At 39.7% G+C, this 22,998-nt stretch overlaps 1 protein-coding gene across 1 annotated transcript; it reads right to left on the reverse strand.

The window, feature by feature from the left end:
* Positions 1-849: 849 nt before the first annotated feature.
* Positions 850-22,432, reverse strand: kcnj3a (potassium inwardly rectifying channel subfamily J member 3a). Its single transcript, XM_023401181.1, has 3 exons — positions 20,916-22,432; positions 19,658-19,874; positions 850-2,702 (listed from the first exon to the last, which is right to left on the reverse strand). Exons 1-3 carry the CDS (start codon positions 21,591-21,593, stop codon positions 2,107-2,109), a joined length of 1,491 nt encoding a protein of 496 aa, XP_023256949.1. The 5' UTR covers positions 21,594-22,432; the 3' UTR covers positions 850-2,106.
* Positions 22,433-22,998: the final 566 nt, after the last annotated feature.

Below are 22,998 nucleotides of genomic sequence, written 5' to 3' on the forward strand. Positions count from 1 at the left end.
CCTGTTTACCAGGGCTTTCTGTCTCTGCTCTTTAAATGCATACATAAGGGAATAAATTGTCAGGTATGTAAGAGGCATTGTTGCTCCAAGAAAGGATCTTACACGTTTTTGGCATTAAAGGAACAGTTTGACATTTTATTCACTTCCTTGCAGAGAAAGTTAGATGAGAATACTGATACCACTCTTGTGTCTGTACAGGAAGTATACACGATGTGGCTATACGGCAAGCATCCAGTTAGCTTAGCTTAGCATAACTGGTTCTGTCCTGAGGTGCTGGCTGCTCTACATTTCACTATTTAGCAAGGCCATGTCTCTTTTGGTAAATCTGTATAAAAACTGAAGTGTGGTGCCATTTTACAGAGGGGGTTATATGCTGCAATGGTGTGTTATCTTCACACATTGGTGTTTGTATAGATTAAAACAAACAGATTAATCAAATCAATGCAACAGACAGATGAAACAAATAATAGCCTGGCTCTGTTCACACTACATGGCTGCTGGCTCCAGCCTCACATTTACTGTATAGATGTGAGAGTGGTATCGATCTTTTCTTCTAACTCTCAGCAAGAAAACAAATAACCGCATTCCCCACAGTGTCACTATTCCTTTGCAGGTGACCAGTAAAAATGGTTCTATCCACAGTGATTTGAATATGCTTAGCTTTGGGTGATGGTCAGACTCAATGCGGTGGTGGTAGATGCAGCCGCACACCGGCCAGCAGTGAGGTAAGAGTGTTGTTGGTCTTCCATCATTTTGACCACCCCCCCTGTAATAAGCTCATTTATAACAATTTATTGATTTTGAACTGGAAAAGCATGCATTACATCCGGTCAAAGTAGCAAGATGCTAAACAGTTATGTCAGATCTTTATTCCTGAAGAGATTGGGTATCATACAATGTCTTTGATGCATTTAGAGAAAACCAGATTTTATGGCATGGATTCAGTAAACAGAATGAATATAGGGCTGTGGTAGACCCTGTGGCTATATAAAGATTATAGTCATTATAATATTATTGCTTTCATCACAGAGGAGAGAGAATATGGGCCCTTAAGACAAAGGTTATGATTTCCTTACAGGCCCACCTCTAAATCTAACCAGTAACACCTAAGTTGAAATTCTAATGGAGTGTCTCATATGACCACACAGGCCTACTGCGGATTAAACTGATTTTGTAATGAAACAAAGTGATTGCACAGTACTGAACTACTGCCCTAAGCAGTTAATTTAAGACAAAATGCCCATAAATGCTGTCTAATATCATAGGGTTATTATATAATGATTGCTTTGTGCTTATCAAGTACAAGTACTGACTTTTTCAACTTAAGTGTTACTTTAATAAGCAAGTGAAATTGTGTAGCATTGTGCCCAGCTCAGACAGGTCATATGATGCAGATAATGCGTTTTCAAATGTAAAACGCATCATCTAGCAACATATTTGGTATTTGATCAACTAATAAAGTCATAAAATCGCACATGGTAAAATAGTCTATATATGAAATACCAAAAATACAGCTGTGAACAAACATGAAAATGGAAACAAGGTAATATAGTTAAGGCTAAACATCTTTGTCTATTACCTTTGTATAGCTAAGTCAATAAGAGGAGCATGCAATCAACATAACATTGCCACAATTTTACATTAAACAACAAAAGCAATCAACTCAAAACAAATGTATGTCTTTCGCCACCACAAATTAGAACCATGTAATGTAAGTTTTCCACGTTGTAAATCATATGGCTTTGTGCAATTTTTCACTGTCAGTAAATTCACTAATGAAATTGTTTTTGTAAAATAAGATATCAATAAATGTCATGCCAGAAATTATTGAGATTCTGTTCTACATGCGCTGTTTCTTACATGCCAGATTGTGCTAATTGTACATCATCCTAAAAAATGTCAGAGGTCTTTCATCATAGCATGTACACCTACATCCAGGGACAAATGTGCTCAATTCCATCACCCTACTTTATATAAGGTATTTGTGCACATATTCTACATTTCTTTTTATATAAGAATATTGTCCATTAATAAATTAGGAATAGTACAAGGACTTCAGGTAGGGAAATAAAGGTGGTTGGCATAAGTTAAAATTTGTTGCCTTCTTTATGTAAAGCGATCTGAATTCATCTTTCTGAGTTTGGGCGGCAGGTGTCCGTCCATCCTGCCCCCTCCTCCCCCGGCCAGTCGCTGCAGCTTGGGAGGTAAGTCCGCCACTGACTTACTGATGGGCTCTGTGCTGATCTTGGAGGCCTTACCAGCCTGCTTATCATCAGAGACACCGGGAACAGAGCTGATTCGCTGCAGCTTCATGGGCAGGTCTCCAAAGCTGTAAGTCATCTCTGAGGTGGTGGAGCTCATCCTTAGTAGCTTCTTGGGCAGGCCGTCCCGCCCTGTGATCTTCTGGAGCTTGGTGGGCAGCTTGGTGGTGCTGTCATTGTCCTCCAGGGTCTCCAGGCAGTCCAGGGAGCTGTTCTTCTCCCCGCTGTTGCACAGGGACGGAGCCATGAGGGGCGACGAGAGGAGCAGAGCCTCCTCCTGCTCCTTCACGCTGTACGGAGGGGTGGGCACCTCGAATGTGGCATGGAACTGAGAGTAGTCCACCTTAAAGAAGCCTTCCTCCAAGGAGATAACCGGGAAGAATCGGTGTCCCCACAGAACCTCGTCCTCAGTGTAAGACGTCCTCGCTTGGCAGGTCATCCCTGTCGAGGAGGAAAGAAGAAAACACAAAAATAACATTGAGGCTTCACAAATTATGATAAATTATGTGTCATTGTCTTGCCACAGCCCAACAAAGTAGAGCCTATGAAACATTTCATGACTCTAGTGTTTAACAACAGAACACTGATTTAATTATATGCTTGGCACAGTTCCATAAGAATCAACAATATGTTTTTCACCAGGATTCTTGCCACGGCCTCATTGAGTCAGTACTTACCGTATTACAGAGCCAGCCGCCTAAATAAAAAGCTTAATTGATTTTTAGTTTCCAAACGTGATGAGCAATTTCCAGCGTAAGAAAAATAATAATTAAAAAGTAAAAATAAGAAATAAAAAATTTTAAAAAAGTAAAAATAATTAAAAGTATAGCTGATTTATTCACTTTGTTTTGTTTTTTTTATACATATGGCTAATTATTTTAATAAAAGCTCATTCTGAAATTACTGTAGAAGCGCACGCCATAACTGCCAGGGCATTTTGCCATATATTCAGAGTAAATTGGATCATCAGTATAATGTTTTCATAGTATTTTGATTTCTGCTTTGTTTACCTGAGGATCCACATTAATGCATAAAAGAAAGGTTGAAGCTGACACACCTGTAGGTAATTACACATACAATTCTATGCATTTAATAAAAGGAAGAGTAAGTCTACATGAGAAAGAATAATTATTTTAGTTAGTAAAAAAAATAAAAATAAAACAGGTCTTCCCCACATAGTCTCTTATGCTACTTAACAGTTCAGTCCACACCTTAAGCTTGGCTAGTAGCTACAAAAGATAAAGGATTAAGATAATCAAATTGCTAGAGAGGCAAACCCAGACAGAGAATGGCTGCAGGAAAAGACTTGAGGAGGTCTAGCTCACACCAACATCTATTTTTGTGTTAGGAGCCTTCTTATACAATAAAAGGAATCCAATTCAATCCAAAACACAAAAAGTTACATAAAGTGTCTGTTTCATAAGATTGTTCAGCTTGAGAGGCCAAAATGAGTGTGACAATTATCTTATAAGCAATAAATTCTGTCATTGGGAAATTACAAATTAAAACAACACCCTAATAAAAAAATCCTATCTAGTATATTCTGGGTTTGTGTGTGCACTATGCTCTCCAAGTTTGGCACCAGATAGCAGATTATGATACACTTGGAATAAATTTTCCCTCACAGGGAACTCTGAATTAAATACCTGCTTAAAAACTCCCCTCATGTGCTCACAAACAAATTAATGCAATTAGCAAAATTACGAAGTTTGAATTAATGATCAATGTTTTTTGTTTTTTTATCATACTACACTGCTCACAGCAAAGCCCTGTCCATCCCAACATAGTTAACATTCTGCTGAAAAAACAACTTTAATTTCTTACTGAATGTGAGCATAGAAAATCTATAATTAGGTTTACATGTGAGACAAAACACTAAATTGGTTATATCAGCCCAAAAAGCCCCTTTTAGCATAGAGGAATAGCTGGGGGTACTCATGTTAAGGCTTGTTGAAATCCATTAGGAAATCAGGGACTGCAGTAGGTTATTATCACATGTTTTAATTACCAGCTTAATATTGTTCTGGCAGCGACAGTTCGGTCCAAAGCGCTCATTCACAGTGAGACACCACTGCTGATTGCGAGGATGTCATCGTCAAAAACTAGAGGCATCTGTGATTCCGCCTGATTCCCAAGGTCATAAAATAATTCACTGATAACAGCTCTGAACACAATCGCAGATGTGCAAGAGACTGAACATCAAGTGCGTTTGGGGTATTCAAAGCATTACTTCTGCACTATTGCTTCAGAGGCCCGGAGCCTTTAGGCACATGGAAGTGTGCAGTGCAGCAGTGAATAAAGTGGGCAAAACTAATGAGAACTTTAAGGCCAAAGCGATTGAGAGTTAAGTGTGAATGGAAATCTTATTGTATTGTGAGCCTGTTAACTGCCTCCAGCCAAAGCGCAGTCGCCATTTGATCAAGAACAGGCGTATGTATACTGATTCTGAGAACGCTGTGGTGTAAAAAGCTCTGTGTTTAGGTTTCATAACAGCTACTTAATCACTACCAGCAGTCAGCAGTACCTGCTTTATTGAATAGTACAGTCAATGCTGCGATGCTAACTAGACATCCATACTGTGTATACAGGGCTAAAACATCAATAGCAACTTTACTGGTGCATGATAAGAAAAAAGGTTTGAACAAGTGAAGTGAAATTGTGCCTGAGGCAAAAGGTTGCTACAGTAATACACAAGACCCAAATAGCTTCATCTTATATCTATTAATAATGCTCTATTGTTCGTGCAGATGGTGTAGGAGTTACTGTAAGACCTCTGTCTCTAGAAACCCATGAACCCTGCAGGCCTAGGGCTGAATCCCTGTTCAACCTGTTCCCTGTTCCTGTTCCTCTGGAGCCACCCACCCCAAAATCCCCAAAACAAATCTCTCTGATGTGGACGGTCTAACCAACTGTACCTTTCTTCCAAAATTAACATGGCACTAGACCTTAATAATGGTCATTAATATACATTTAATTCTCATACACTGATCAAGGATTGGTGCCTGAGCCATTGCATAATTATAGACCTGGTTGCATCATATAGATACAACTGTGTTGCTAAAGACCAGCTGTTCTGCAACACCCACATTCATATGGCACACAGTATAACAGACACAGCAATGCTAATGAACTGTGCTCCTCCAATTTCAGTGAGACCATAACACGGTTCAGTTTGTGATGGCATGTAGAGGGATATGTTCGACAAAGATCACATAAGAGAGTAAACAGCCAAAAATAGCACCAATATAAAAAAATAAATAAACCCTGATTTTTTACATTTTCTGCAGTTACTGTGTATTATTATGCCTTAAAATAGGAATCCAGTCAAATGAGAATACTCATATCTGAGTGTATTTCGTATCACTGGTAAAGCCTTATGTAACTCTAAAATACACGCCTGCCCGGGACTCAGTGTTTCTATGGAAACAAAACTGTAGGAATGTGCGCATGCAACAGCCATAAACCTTTTCACTGCTGAGTTTGGGCAAAAGTAACAGTGACAACACAGGACAAAAGTCTCTCTCTTAGATCACGACAGGGGGAAAACAGAGAAAAGAAAAGCATTCAAACTGCTCAAAATGGATTTTCCATTGAGGACAGGGTCAAATCATCCATCCACACAAAACCTCATCTCAAAATGCCTTTGTTTTGGTGCAGTGGGTAAATCATATATTTTGGTGACTTATCATCAGTGAAGGCCGGCACTTATATTACAAATGTCATCTTTAATAAAGCACAGAGCAACTGTCCTTCTCCTTCCTCTGTCATCTATCACTCTTACAGTATATTTCTGTTTTATATCTGTGCCACCTTCGTACCATATGAGCATTGTGTCATAAACACACATACAGCAGGATGGGAAAGAAACCCATTATAATCCTGTCCCTCTCTCTGCTGCTGTTTGCTGCTGGGAACAAGCAACTGAAGAGCATCACAGCAGAGAGAAAGAAACACCTCCGATGTGGTGTGCGCTGTTGTCACAGCCGGTTAGAGCTGTTTATAACATCAGTTAACATGTAGCAAAAAGTGAAACCATGCGAGCTCATGAGACTATTTTTGTACACACCTTTTACATCCTATGCTAGGTACTCCTGATTATATGTTTTCACAAAAGATTTTTTATGGTGTTTTTGCCTTTATTTGATAGAGAGATACAAGGTGTGACAAAGGACGCAGAATTGTAATTACACTGTATTGATTTGCAACAACTTGACCACGAGGATGCCCTAAACCTGGCCATACAGCATCTAAAGCAATCCAGTGTAACGGCCAATTAACATAGGAATTCACATGGCCTGAGATTTAGAAAATGTCAACATTTAAAGAACCAAGAAAAACAAGGTGTTTTCTTCCTATTTTCAGGTTATTTAAAGCTTTAGATTAAAGATTAAAGATCTTAATCCACTGGCTGTATTTAAATTTAACATACGCAAATATGCTCAACCCCTTTGGAGACAATCTCAGTTGAGAAAAAAAAAAGAAATCCCAGTATTTGAAGATCCTGGGTTTTCAATTCAGAAAGGATAGTATAAGAATACATATGCATATTTAAAACATTTTTTTCAAACAAAAGACTAGAAAAACAGCTGGTGTCTAAGTATTAAGATTCAACTACATCACTTAGGCTCCGAAATGTTGTGGTGGGCTTTTCTTTTCTTTTTTTTACTATTAGCTGGCAATTTATAGGCCAAAAGTAGTGGGGAAAGTAACTGAAATCATCAAAATAAAAGCGAGTCAGCACATAAGCAGATTCATTCTGTCCTTCACTCATGAGCAATAAAAAAATACAGTTAAACAAACATTAGCCCTGTTAGGGGAAAGAGGGGGGCAGAAGAAACCAGGAGGGAAAAAGATCACTGGAGTCGGTGAAGAGACAATTCCTCATTCAGCCCATTAGGAGAGAAATTTGTAACTCTGAGGATCAATTACACTTCTAATTTCAGTAAATGGTTATCTCTTCCCCTCTGTGACTCGGTAGAAGCCAATACCGATACATCTCAAATCCACAATGGAATGCCCTTTCACAGTAAAGTGCCGTACAGTGAGAGATTTAGTAACACCCCTGTTACAGAATCAGCAGTGTTCTGGTTGATTTACCAATATTACATATGTTTTGTGGACAAATAAATGCACTGCTGTGTGTTATATATCAACTTATGGTACCATGTATTTCTCACCAGTTGTACAACAAAGAAACTCTTTGTACAGATAATGATTTTGGAAATTATTAAGCTACCACACTGTCTCTTGTGCTAGCAGTCTTATCAGCATGTGAGGCCAGTGAAAGCCGCACAGCTGCACTAATCAATACTTTAATATCAAAAATTAATAAAAATGACTATGTGTAATGTGATAGAAGCGCTTGACATGAGACACATACAAATTACTTTTGGTTCAGTCTCACCAGCTCTCATCACAATTATACACAATTACCATGACCAAAAGAATTCATGATTAAGATATTATTGCTATAGAGAGTCTGAAACAATAACTGTACAAAAAGAAAAATGACACTTAATGGATAGTGAAAAGGGTAACCAGATGAATTGATAAACAAAATATCCACAAAGATCTCTCATCCCATATCTCCCATCACGATATTATCATTTAATTTTTTAAATATCACAGTTGTCGTCATTACCTAGCTGATAAACCCACTATACGCTATTTGCTCCTCACCAAACACCAGAAAGACAAAGTGGAGCATTTGGCAGCTAAAAAGCCAAATGTCTAAAATAGCTAAAAGGAGAGTGAATAGTGGCGTGCCATTTGCCAGGTGGCCAGAAACACAACTTTGAATAAATGCTAATGTTGCTCTGTGGCTGCTGCTGATCCAATTAGCCAACTGTTTGCTAATATGTCCACCATATCAAATTTATGAGGTGATATGTAATGTTGTGTTTACAGCTTGTTCCTCTGCCCCTAAAAATCCATTAGTACTGCTTTAAGTAACAGAAAGTACTTTTATTAGTATTAAAGTATTAAGGTAAAATGTGCTATAACACATAGGCTAAGCAACATCTTAATTTGTAAAAGGTCCAGCTGATGGTCTGACTTTTCGATTTTACTGTTAAGAATATTAAACTCTACATTTCTGTCACATTCTCACCATCTTTTAAAAATTGCATCTCTCCAATTTTCATGGTTTCAGATCAGCAGAAGCATTTCGGTTTCTCATTTCACCTCAGCATCTATATTGCATTGGACTTGTTGCACAACAAAGTTTTGAAGTATTTTCCAAAAAAAAAAAAAAATATATATATATATATATATATATAGTAAACATCCTGTTTATCAACGAAAAATTTAAATGTAGCATATGAAAATAATAAATATGTGTAAAGACAATAAAATTACAAGCAAAATATTTTTCAACACATGAAGCAAATAACACATATCAAATTGTAAGAGCTGTTCCACTACATCTCCATCCTATGTTTCATAAAAGGATGTATACAGTATACAGGCTGAGGGATATGTGATGTTTTCTGACTGGCCAATGTACAGTATATCTTAATCCTGCAAGAGTGTGAAATCCTCTCTGAAGTCCTTCATCGCTGGAGTTCACCAGGCAGTTTACTGCTCTCATATGCAATATCTACAGCATGCGACAGCAGGAGAGGCATTAGAATAATCCTCTGCTGAATCCACAAATTCCAAAGAGATGTAAAAAAAAAAAAAAAAAAATGCATATCATTAAAGGTAAATTTCAGGGGGAAAAGAACGTAGAAAATCAGAGAAAAAACATTTTCTGCCTCGATGTTTGTACTTGTGTTACGCGCTGAGATTTTTCTGCCATCAACCATGTTTTTAAGTAAAATCTCCAGAAATGACTCAAATGGAATTTTAAAAACTGAGGAAGTGACTATATAACACTGAGCTGTAGAGATTACAGGTGCTCCATCTGCTCTGTACAGTATATGCAATACTTCACATACTCCAAACTGATTCCATTATAGACTACGAAAGAAGCAAAAAGGCAGGAAGTTGTGTCAAGAATAAACTTTGAGATTTAGATGCCCAAAAGCCATCTCCACTTGAGACTCTAAATAAATGCACTTTTCCTTGATAACACAGAGCTGGCTGCCTCTCTGGTCTCACAAAGTGAAGCAGCCGCAGAGTCAGCGGAGTGACAGTGAAGATAAAATGGGTTCTTTGGTGGCTGGAATAGAAAAGCACTGTAAACTCGAAGGCAGTCTGCCAGTGTTTCTTGATAGTAGCTGAAAAAAAACCTAAGTGGTATTCACAGGCTCAGTGGTCTAAAAGAAGCATATCCAGGTTGTAGAAGCCGGGAGGATCATATCCGTTTGGCGCCGGTCTGTCATATTCTCAGCTGCAGATCTGCACTTGACACACTGAGGACAGAGTAAAGTCAAGGGGCAGACCTGAGAGCAGAGATCTATTTATTGCAGCTCTGTCAAATCATCTAGGCAGAGGCTCAATCTAGATTTTTGAATAAAATAAATCACTGCTATTATATGATTCAACAACCCACAGGCACCAAGCGCATGACACTCAAAATTGACAGCTATGTGAAAATGAATGTTTATTCAAATGACTTCTCTATATGAACTCTTCACAATGCGAGTCACTGAAAAAGGAAGGTGGGCGTAAAAGAGTTCTTCGCAAGCCCCTATTTAGTGACAAAATCACAAATAACCTTCCCATCTATCTCTCTCTCTCTCTTTCTCTCTCTCTCTCTCTCTTTCTCTGTCTGTCTGGCTTTCCCTTTCACTCAGTCACTCAAATGGTCACACACACACACACACACACACACACGTGCACACACACACACACACACACACACACACACACACACACACACACAAACTCACTCACCAGTGCAGTGCTGTCGGCAAAGTCCCCTGACAGTCTATCACGGCTGTGGAAACAGCTCAAGTGTTATGTATGAGAAAAATGCGAGCAAAAACAAGCATGAGAATCTGGACGTTGCACACGCACAGGGCGCCACCACACAACACCGTCCAAGATTCACCCTTTTATCCAAGCACTTGCTCTCATTTGTCGGAGCGTTCGCTGTGGCCAAGGTGAGCCACAAAATGTCTTTACTGCACAGCTGGACTGTGAGGAACAACGATTCATTTGACAGTTATCCTGTTATTCTTTTTGAAAAAACAGGGGGCAGAATTTCTCTTTGTCTTCTTGTAGGATCTGCGTTACAACATTTTCAGCTGCTGTGCTGAATAAGGTAATGGAAAGCTAAGAAGAGGAGAATATTAGGATGCTGAGCTGTGTGTCTAAGTTACTGAAGAGAGGAAAGTTCAGTTCACAAGTCTGAGTAATATAGTTCTGAGTAGTTTGGCTTTTCACAGCTGACTTGTTATTCTTTTCAATAACATGTTACAAAGGATAGAACAAACTGTTCTTATAATAGAATAAAAAATCTAATTTTGATACAGATACTGCTGTTGTGGCCACAAGTCCTGTCTGATTATCTGTTTCTATGGTGACCACCATCAAGTGGTAGAAAAATCCAGAAGCATTCAATGACCTGTTTTTCACAGTTTGACTTTTCAAAGATGAAAATAAGTCGTGTGTGCCCCCCACCACCACCACCCCCCCTCCCTCAGCTAAATACTGTTTTGGTGTGTGATCCATTAGTGAAGGTGGCTTCTAGTTGTTTGCAGCTCCGAGGTTTTATTCCACCCATACAGCAGCAGCGGCCGAGCAATGAGAACAAGGAGGAAGCTGATGGAGGGAGAAAGCAGGGGAAGTGCACTGCTGTGGGGGAGGGGAGAGCCTGGATGCTGAGGCAATTGCTTGAGTGTGGAGGCTGCTGGAAAGGGAAGGAAGGGAAGGGAATAGGAACAGGGGCTGCCAACCATCTCCACACAAGGTGGGGTGTCAGGCAGGCTAGAGGAACATATGGCTGTAGGCCATTAACACAGCCAGAAGAGCACACATTACCAAGTGAAGGCGATGCTGAATACTGCTGTAAAGGGAGCCAGTTAAGCAAAACGGCAATCGATGGATTTCCTTTAGGCCAAACAACCACTATTGGTCAAATAGGAAAAAACACGCTGGGAATATGCTCACACCAGCTGGGGCTGTGAATGATTTTCTCTTCATTATAAATTGAGAGCAGAAATGATCAGAAAATTATTTTCTTTCTATAAAACAGACTGGATGAGTGAAAGCTATAATCACATATTGATTTCAGCTATTAAATCTACTTAAATCATGAAGAACATGAAGAGAGGAGTTATAACTGAAAGGTTGGATTGGATGCTAACAAAAAGGAGTGCACTCCTGTTAAGACAAAGTCTCAATTGTTGTTTCAAGTCTTGTCACTTGAGCTAGCGAGCAGATTATTCCAGTAAACTCAAGCATGTCTGATTGATAAAAATAGAAGGAGACATCCCAGAGGAGGGTCCCGCTTGAAGGCGAGCTTTGAGAAACAGCATGTTCATGTGGATCTGTGTTCAGGCTGCAGGATTGATTCACCTGCACTTCAGGGATGGTCAAAACTCCGCCGATCAATGCTGCCACTGACCAACACTTCAAGTGCAACACAACCTTTTTCACAACCGTCACCCCGAACAAGTAGAGCCACAATATTATCTCTCATTATGGCCATGTAACACTTTGCCCCATCCTCCATCAAGACAGGGGTTAATGTCGAGGTCTCCAGTTTGTGTTGTTAATCACTAAAAAAGAAAGCGTCCTTCTCACAACAACACAGCACGCACATCTTCTGAGATAAAAACAACGGAGACCTAGTCAATTATTTCTAACTCTTCGTAGCACGACAAGGAGACTGAGGCATTGTTGCCGAATGCATTTCTGCCTACTTTCGTCACAGAGCGAGTTCATCCGAGGTCTGCCACCACACCTCGTCTACCAGTGATTTATTGCCATCCAACAGGGACTTGACAAATCCCTAAAGACACAATTACCGTGCTCCCCCTCGGGAGCCCAGCACAGTTCATCTAAAAAGGGATAATGAATCCAGGATGTCATAGCTGGTTCTCTGCGATGCCCATTATGTGGAGTCCATCCCCAATGCAATTATTGTATATGTACAGAAGACATAGGAGGTAAATCTCACACATGTTCCTGGAATACTCTTGTTTGTTTACGTAGTATTAGTAGTGCGAATTTCAGTCTTTTTTGATGCAACATGTAGGCTAAACCAGGTTGCCTTTGCGCAGGGCATAATGAGTCATTGTACAGTAGTCGTCAATATACAGGAGGTGGACAAATTATACTGAACACCCTTAATCTAATTTAATCATATCCAACAGCCTTGCAACAAACCTTTGTGAAGCTTATACACCTCAGTTCATTTTTAGACTCTGTGGGGTGTTGACTCGTCCCTATGGTGATTTTGAAGTTTACATTTTTATTATTGTTGTAATGAAATTAATTATATTTCAACTATAGCCCATATGTACAGAATACAATCTGCTACAATCCAGTACACCATAACATAGACTCAAAAGAACCAACACTCTGAGAGCCTGTCTCAGAATAGAACATTATGAGTCACAAAGTTGGTATTTATTGCAGGGCAATTGTAATACTGCAGACTGCACTGGATTATATAGATTTTAATGATTTTTCATCAAGCCTCTATAATTATTTCAAGTCTAATCTATTAATGCTGTTTTTAATCTTACAAATTTATTCAGTATTTTAAAAAACACTATGATATAAAAATACACTATTGCAGAAGTAATAGTACTTAAAGTTAAAGTAAAGCTGAAGCTAATTTAACTTGTTTATTTTCTGTTTTACGATGCATTGTTTTATAACACCACCATATTGTTTGTACGTAATATCTTCATCTGCAAAGTAACTATTAAGTACAGCTCCACACTACTGTAGTTGAATAAAAAGTACTACATTCACCACTGAAATGTATAGAAGTAAAAAAGTGCAGCTACCTTAAGTAGCAGGACCACACCATCTATGCCGTCAACTAAACATTACCAGGGAAGTATATCATTATCTCATTGTATTCAGATACAGATTTTATGTATCTCTACACCTTTTCGTGACGCTGCAAACACTGCCAGCATTGTTGAGCTGGAATATTCAGAGTAGGTCATTGGAAAATGTATTGCTAATAAAGACAAGTGAACCAAAAGCGTGAAATACATTTTAACAAGAGAGCTATAAGCTATCCAACATGCGTCTTATCACCTCGGCTCACAGGTGGAGCTCAGCACGGGCAGACACTTCTCTCCTGAGTTCTCACCCTGAGCACATTAGATTTAATTGGAAACTCCTGCTCTCACCTGATCTGCAGTGTTAACTTCCCCACTGAACCCGCTTTAACCCTTTGACCCGCGGGGCTGTGCCAGGGAGCACGACACTGGGAAGAGAGGACTCGCTTTCGGTGTAATGACTCAGAATGAATTATGGTCAGTTTCTCCAGAGGACGGCACAGTCTGTCACACCAGGCTCATTTCGCTTGTGCCGGTGTTTACCTAAGCTCTGAAGCTCCTGACGTCACGCAACCCCAGACCTTCCGGGGCTACGGCCTCTTACTCCTGTGATTGAAACTATTAGGCCTCCAGCGCAACAGAAAGCTCTCCATTTTCATTTCAATTACTGCTGGTGATGATAAAACACAGATCGGGCCATGACATTGGCTGCTCTGCTAATCAGTGGCAATAGATGTTTCCAATTAATTATGCTGGCTGGCTTTACTACTAGACAGTCTGCATCAAAGCAATTATTACCCATTTTCATTTTCTAAATATACGCTTTATTTGTATTTGTTGCACAACAATAACTTAATTGAAGCTATGATGATTATATGAGTATTATATAACAAAATTATTTTTCCACTACACAGATCAGGTAATTACTTTTTTATGGTGGCAAGAGTCTCTTTAGTGCCTTTTTATTAATAATTAATATATCTAATCATAAATATTGAAGATCCACCTATGTGCATGAATTCAGTCATTATACTTTTAGCTTCTTTTTGTTCCTGAAACAGATCCAAACACAGACTTCAATTAAAAGATAGGGTTTCAGGCACAGTTTCAAATGTTGAAGCATATAGGCAGGCAATTCATCATACACTCCAGTCAATACTGTATTAATACACTCATTATCAGTAGATCCAGTCTATATGCAACCAACCCCTGCCACCCCCACACTCATTTTAAAAAGAGCGGATAACTGGGATATTCTGTTTCTTCATTCTCTAACAGTGAATCATAGGGAAGCATTGTAGCAGTATGAAAAAGAGGGGGCCTGGCAGACGTCTCTGAAAACAATCAAAATCAACGTACAACTTTATCAAAGAGAAGAAGAGGAGTGTCTTTTGAATTTTTTTTTTTTTTTTTTGCCATCATTTGCCTCAGAACCAAATCAAGAGATGAAATGCGACACAGCGTTTCATGTCAAACACACAATTCAGTGGAAGATCATTTACAAACATTAGTTAGTTCACTAAGCAGAGAGTGTTTTCGTGCAGTTCCAATTGTCTGTTGTATCACCTGAAGAATGAAATCAAGTCTAACTGAAACTCAAACACAACCATCTCAATGAATACTAAGCTGGCGGAGTTTATCATGGAGTAAACTTTACGCCTATGAATCCTAAAAACCCCGGTCACATTGCCAAAAAAACATTTGTAAATATATTTGCGGCATTTTATGAATTTCACGGCAAGTGTAATGATCGCACTCATTTGCATGAAAGTCACGTCAATCTCAGAAAGAAAAAAAGGTTTATGCTCATGATACAGTTTATCCTCATGAATCACTGCTTTTCATAGCTGATGAGTGAATTTAAAAACACTTTGCAAAGCTTGTAGAGATCTTAACACTGTGTTTTGCCACCATATTAGACCTAAAGCATTATACAAAATTTCAGGGTTGACTAATGTGCCGACAGACTTCTTTCTGTTCCGTAATGAAAATGAGTTCCCCATGAAATAAATCTTCAGCTTGTTTATCTTTTGTTAGTTATTATGTCTCTGATCTGAAAACGGCAAGGTCTTAAACTCCATGAATGCAGCAGTCACGCAGGAGTGTTGTGGTGTGACTGCATCCTGTGCAGGTTCAACACCGAAAATCATGAAATGAATTTAGTTGCAATGCGCTGATTAGTTTTGTGGCTGGATCGAGGAACCTAAACGTCTGTTACCAGCAGCTACAGTTTATTTTGGGTTCTCAAGAATCAGCTCCACTAATGAACAGATTGCCTCTGGCTTGGGATTTAAGCCTTTGTAGTGTTGAACAGCATTACTGGTGTTAATGGGACACTTATCTAAACTCCTGATGTATTTTAAGACTGCATGTAGTAGCTCTGAATCAGCTGATGAGTCAAAGTTAGGTCATCGTCGTCAGCTCTGTAGTGGAACGGTGAAAATGACCCTGCAATGCCATTAATATGTCATTATATAATTATATGATTTGTTTTCCTATTATTTTTCACACATGCAAGATAAACACTTAATATCTAAAATGAAAACCTGCTGCACAGTAAACTACTACTACTTTTTAAACTAAAGCCCTTTTACAAATACTGTAGCTGTTTTCAGTGGAAATCACATGATGTCACAAAACTGTATGGACCTATTAGAATGAAAACAGGGTGAGCTGACCCGCCCCACATTGATGGTTATGTTCATGTTTAGGCAGCACTTGTTTGAGGTTAGAGAGATATTGTGGTCTTGGTTTATTATTAAAGAAAAAGTCTGGAGTGACTAAACACAATCTTTCCCTAAGTTTAACCTTTCATTGCCAAAAACCTAACCACATATGGGACGTGAACCCCAGTCCCTGGAGTCTAGGGCCTGGGCTTTGTACACTCACCATCCACCCTGACCACCTTCCCACAGCTCTTCTAAATCTGGGCTCCATTCCCCTCCAGCCAGGACTTATGTTTGTCACCACACATATGATTGGGGAACTAATTTAGTAATATATAAATGCAACTGAAGACAGGGAGGTCATCAGGGTGGATGGTGAGCATACAAAGCACAGGACTTGACACGTAGACACCCAGGCAATGGAGGCACTTTGGTTATAGTTAAGAAAAGATTGAAAATAGTGAAGTAAACATTTCATGTCTTGTGCATCAAGTCATTTTTGTCTTGTTCTGTGTTAAACCAAGGCCACAATCTTTCCCTAACCTTAGCCAAGAGCTTTTGAGGAATACAAGTGAAGGAGTCACCATGCAGCTCAAACTGAGTGCTGAGAGTTTTACGAAACATAACCTTAACAAAGTTTTATCAGGCTTTGGTTGCAAGAGCAGATACTATTATATTAGTAATTTTTTAAGCAAAAATTCCAAACATTTAGTAGTTCCTCCTCTTCCATTGATTTACTGCTTTTCTGTGTTTTACATTATGACTCCGCGAACATCTTTGGCTTCTGAACAGTTAGTTAAACTAAACAGGCGTTATCTGAAGACATCATCATGGGCACTGAGAAACTGTGATGCGCATTTTACATTTTGCAATGTTTTATCATTTTGTACTAGAGGTTTGTATTAAATTATTAATCAAGAATATAATCAGCACATCAATCAATAATTAATATAACCCTTAGTTGCATCCCTACTACATAAACACAGCTTCTAGGAGATGGGGTTGCTCCAAGATTCATATAATATGCATATAATAATTCAATGAATCAATATTGAGACATCAGAACAGTAAGTGTGATTAGTTTGTCCTGCAGACTCCAGCATATCACATCTAAGTTGATGTTGCTGCACTGCGGAGTCTGTCAGAATTAATAAGCTTATAGTCAACTATAAAATCTAACAGGTACTTTTTGTTTTTTTGCAAAACATTAGAATTTATTGGATGACATGAATGTATTATTTATTGGAATTAGCACTATACACACACAACCAATATTGACTTTAGCACTATTCAATTCCTGTTTTGTTGTCCAAGCACCTGTCATGCAGTGCACAAATAATGCAGAAGTAAATCAGCTTGGTGTTGGTGTGAGGATGAAGCGCTCTCACACACACACACACACACACACACACACACACACACACACACACACACACACACACACACACACAGAGCCTTATGCATGCATACTTTGCTCTGTAGCTCCTGACATAGCAGTCACTATAAAACTACATGTTGGGGAGGGATGTGGTTTGTGTTGTTTGTATTGACTGTTATTGTGTCAGACATCATCCCTGTTAGTGCCGTTAACTCATCCAAAACTTACTACGGGCTTCTCGTCTGTGCTTTTTTTTTCCCTCCACACAGCATGCCAGTTTTATTCAGGGTAAGCAGTCCGACAGCATGTACAGTACATTAATTGCAACACGATGTAAAGCCGATTCATTGTCAGCAGCGCAACATCTTTCTGCTGCCGTGTTAGTAAACCAACTCAATACGACAAAGCCACAACTGGCATCGCTCCAGAAGAAAATATGCTGCTACCAGACGTCCTACATGTCTCATTTGGAAAGTGCATCATGCTGAGGTGCTGATCAAAAACATCTTCGGCTCCTATTCAAAAGGAATGATGAATAGCTCACAGCTTTTTTATACAATGTAGAGGTTGTCAGAGGTTACTGCAAAATGGAACAATCCTGTGCTCCTACGTGCTCCGATTTCTCCTGTGTGTAAAGAGAATCTGAGTCCAAAATATTTTTGTGTGATGTAGGGGAACAAAAGGTTACTATGTCAAAAAGGGTACACTGTTGTGTCTGTTATCATCTAGTAAGAAATCCAAAAAACCAGGGAATGCGAGGCTTTAATCTGCACTGAAGAGTATTTTAACTCGTGTTCCAGACAGTGGTTTTTCCACACATAACAAAAAAGACAGATCTGACGAGTTGGGCAGCTTGTTCACTACTAAAAACAGAGCCTCATAAATATTTCATCTTATTCTTTCTCTGCTGTATCACCTGTTCTGGCGAGCGCTTCATGGTACAGTAACGCCTCTGTGGGCTTTTCATATTTCAGAGGAGATCCTCCTCACTACCAGGTGATGCTATCAGCACAGCAATCTCATTTCATGTTTGGCATCGCATGTTTGTCCGGTTTATTACTGAAATTGTGTTATGATTCCTATACCATAGGAATAAAAAAACCTAAGTTTAGGTGCAGTGCTGCAATCCTGAATACTCAAGGAGAGGTTGCCATGGAAACAGAGTTACATTGGCCAGAAATGAAAGCGTCTGAGGATTTAGACTTTCACTGTACATCAATTTTTAACCATAGATTGTTTCTTCATCAGCCTTTCCACCGACTAACCACAACCGCTCCTTAATGCAGAAATGTGTGTGAAGTGTAAACATAACAGTCCCAAAGAATGAAGCCAAATCCCTTTAATTAAGACTGAGATGGTGACTATTATATATGAGGACAATATGATGACACATGCTCCTGTGACAGTCACTGTTGTACTATAAATATCTGCCAATGTATCAATGATAATTAAATCTCATCACTACGCTAAATATATTCATAATTTAAAAACAAAGCAAGCAGTACACAGCATCAGGCAAGTTCAGGTTAATTAACTGCATATTGCAATTACAATGGTCTTGTAGTGAAGAATCATATGTCAGATACATCTCAGCTGCAAAGAGACTTTAATGAAACTGCAAAAATATGACTATCAAAACTATCTGCTAGGAGCTGAATATCTTTGCTAATTGCCGTCTGCAGTGTCAGCCTGTGAGCCTCCCTGTCACATCTCCATATGCTGTTTTCTCTGAACCGTCATATTACAACTGCTCCTCTGTTCACTCTGTAACACTGAAGGAGCTCTCCCCACACCGCTATATCAGCTTTGTCAAATAAATGGTCGAATTCAAAATGACCACAGTGGACAATTTTACTCAGGGCGTTACTCATCTCGTGGAAATGGAATTCCCTAATTCCTAAGGGACCTTAGAAAGCAAATTATTATCCCCTCTGAGAAATAGCAGCCGTGAAGTAAGTGCTGTTCGGGCACAAAGACGGAGGAAAGGAATTTGTCTCAAATGAGAAAAAGAAAGTGTGTATAGCCTAACACTGACCTGATGGAGTTTGAAAGTGTTCATAGGTAGCTTGGCTCTGCTTCCCCAAACCCAGAAAGCGTTTTAACGCATAGATTAAAAATTCTTTTACTTAATACCTGCAACAGAAAATCAATAATCTATGATTTATAAAGGCTAACCACTGCTATTATAAGTAACTCTTTAGTTGCCACAGAAATAAAAATCAATGAAATGCAATCAAGAGGTCGATAGTGAGTCCATTTGGATGTCAGCTATTAACACCTATGAAAGCCCGCTATTATTCATAAGATTTGTTGCAGAAAGAGACCATAGACAAACACCTCAAAAGACATTACAACATCTTCAGCTACTGTATACTGCTATAGACTCTCTTTTTTTGTTGTTGACCAGAGCAGGCCTATAAAAATGCATCTGTGGGTACTCACCTGTAGTCTCTACTATTCCTTCTAGTATCACCACAATTTCAAACTGCTCTGTTTGCATGGACCTCTGGGAGAGGTCGTAGAAGGGGCTTTTGGTGTCAATCACATGGCAGATCGTGAGTGGTGAGACGAGAAAGAGCTGGTCTGCCCCGGTACTGAAACCCACGTCCAACTCCAACTGATCCAGCGGAAGAAACTCGCCTTCGGGCGTCTGGCGAGACTATGGAAGCGTACAGAAACAGACAGAAAGAGATGTTTGGTGGGGGAAAGGAATGGATAAAGACAGACTCATCTACAGCTTTTCAAAGACCTTTGTGTAAGCTTTTGCGCATTTTATGTGCAGCCAGAGTAACCAATCATCAGGCTATCAGGAAAAATGACTATAATTTTCCTACATTATGTCTAAAGAGGCATCCACACTGAAAGAATACGCATCTCAGCATGTGACTTGATGTGCCACTGAGTGTTAAAATGTATCTTGTTTGAGACAACTGACTCAAACCAGTTGGTTCAAATTTCTTGGTACTATTGGGTTCATCTGCCTCATACTCCCCTGCTGTGTCAGGACACTGAAACTACAAACAGGTAAAATGTTTATTTGTCTATATGACGGTTTTGATAAGTTACTGATGTGGGTGTGGTTGCACTATGTCTTTGTTCAAACTTATTGAGTTAATACTTACCTTAAACTTTTCATTTAATCTCATATACTATCACTGCATTCCTATATATTACCATGATGATTGGTGGATATGGATTTGCATTGTAGAGCATTGCTAAGAAAAGGTTGTTATAGTTTTACTTATAGACTTTAGTGAGGCCAGGAGGTGAACAGCAGGGAAGTCGATAGGTGTTCTCCTGATGAGGGACAGCAGCACATTTACACCAAGTTTTAACACACTGCCACTTTGTCATTCAACACAATTTCAGAAATGAGAAAATAAACAAGATGTTCTTAGCAAGGTCTGACAGGGGACATATTGATGTGGTCATATGTAATTTGCATGTGTTGCTATAGCTTAGGAAAGGTGATGGATTTTTTTTTTTTTTTTTGCATCCATTATGAATATTTTGAGATGAGGATGTTGTTTTGTCTAATGCCTCATAGCTTTGTGCACAGTTAGGAGTAGGCTTAAATGTCAGTGTGTAGGCCTTACTGTATCAGTTTCCTTAAAAAAAAAATGTTGAAGTGGGCCATGATAAACCACTGGGATAAAACAAAAAGACAGAATGCATCTCCACTAAAAGTAGCATCACTTACTTTCAGCAATTTGCAGCGGATCTGTGCAGAGACCATATGGCTGTTACGCAGGTTGCCCACCCTGAACATGAGAGTTAGTTTCCCATCTCGCATAGAAATCGCCGCATGTTCACTGAACATCAAAGTCTCGGCCCTTTTCTTGGGCTGAGACATCTTGATAAACATGCACCCGATCAAAAAGGCATCGACGATCGATCCGAGGATCGACTGGAAAAGAAAGAGAATGATCCCCTCGGGGCATTTGTCTGTGATGTATCTGTAGCCATATCCTATAGTGGCCTCTGTCTCTATGAAGAAGAGAAAGGCTGAGGGAAAGTTATAGACATTGGCCACACATGGAGTGTACTTGTCATTGTGAGCTTTGTTGAGGTCTCCTCTGATGTACGCGATGAACCACCACATAGAGGCCATGAAGAGCCAAGCGACTGTGTAGGTGAGGATGAAAATAAATAGATTCCAGCGCCATTTCAAATCTACTAGTGTCGTAAATAAGTCTGAGAGGTATCTGCTGGTTTCACCACCCAGGTTCCCATGCTGGACGTTACATCGCCCGTTTTTGTCCACGAACCGCTGCCTCTTCTTCTTTTTCTCTGGGGGAGGTTGATTGAATCCAGACCCGCTAGATGAGGTGGTCACTACCTGATAATCGTCCCCAAATTTCTTTCGAAGTGCAGACATACTACGATGACAGCAGCGAAAGAAATAACAAAGGATTCGATGAAATGAAAAAAAAAAAAAGTCTGGGTTGTAGTTGCTGCAGTCGTTAATGCCCGTGCGCAATGTCTCCTGTTTGGAAATAAGGCGATAAAAGTGCGCTGTCTTCGCCCCAGTTAGTCTTGCATCGTCCTCTTTCGCCACACACTACTGTTGCTACACTCTACAGCCATGAAATATCAACAACGTGCGAGTACTTTACGAACCCCGAAGATAGAAGCCATATGAAGCCTTATAAGCGACGCACAGGATAAGGTATCCAAACGCGCCAGTCGCAGTCCAGGTTTTACAGGTTTATCAGTTGCTGCGTCGTGGATTACTCATCGCCCGTGAAGGTTGGGGCTATTATCGACCTGTTCAAAAGTGTACTCACAGAGTAAGTTTTCATGCGAAAGTTCAAAATCCCTCAGTGCGCCATTAAACACCAATATCTCTGCGTAATTATTCGCTGGAAACGTTTTCCAGGGTGAAACGTCTCTGTGCGCACTTGCGGCTGTGTTTGAGATGAGTCGGTTTCCAGTCCTTTCTTTGTGATCTGCACACATAGGAGATGAATTGCATCCAAGCATATGACTGTAAAAAATGACGAGCTGGAGGAAGAAAATCACCGTCCCACTGTCGTCATTTTTGGCTGCGCGCATCGACGCTGATTGCCAGGCTCTTTTCGGGCACCTTCCCTCCTCTCTTAGAAAAATGTCGACTGGATTGTCATGGTTCAGCGCTAGAGATCCACCAAATGCTCTTTTGGCTGCTTAGATCCTTTTTTCCCTTCGGTTTCCCTGCGCGGCTCCTGCCCACTTCCACGTTTCCAGTGATGCACTCACTGTTGCCTAGTGGTACTACAAAGACAGACAATTCGGAGGAGGAGGGAAGAGGATTCGCCTGGTTTGACAGTTTTTTTTTTTCTCCGAGTGATCAAATATATGAAACAGCAGCCAAGATACTATGACTATGAACGGCACATTTGAGCCTCTTACAATAAATGAACAGCACTGTGGCTACTGCCAAAATGGTAAATATATAAATATAAAAATTGTAGCTATGATAAAAAATAGTAACAAAAAAAACAACAACAGTATTTTACATCTTTATCTCTGTGCTGCACACACACTGCCATGAAGCATAGTGTCATGATGCTGAGCAAATATATATTGTTATTGTTCACCTAATTTCCTCCACAGTTTATCTGCAGTTTAAGGAAAAGTCCTCCTATCTGTGGTGGACATTTACAAATGCACCTTGTTTACTGGTTGTTCTTCAGGTAGGCCTCTGGTAACAGCCACTGACGACCCCACTTCCATGGGTGGCTGCACCAGCTTTACCCTGTGAACGCTATATACAGCAGGAGATCTTAACGGGGGAAACGGGT

Source organism: Seriola lalandi, unplaced genomic scaffold (genome assembly GCF_002814215.2).
Source record: "Seriola lalandi dorsalis isolate HSWRI2012SDOR001 ecotype SW California unplaced genomic scaffold, Sedor1 jcf7180002053538, whole genome shotgun sequence".
In the NCBI taxonomy this organism is placed as follows: domain Eukaryota; kingdom Metazoa; phylum Chordata; class Actinopteri; order Carangiformes; family Carangidae; genus Seriola; species Seriola lalandi.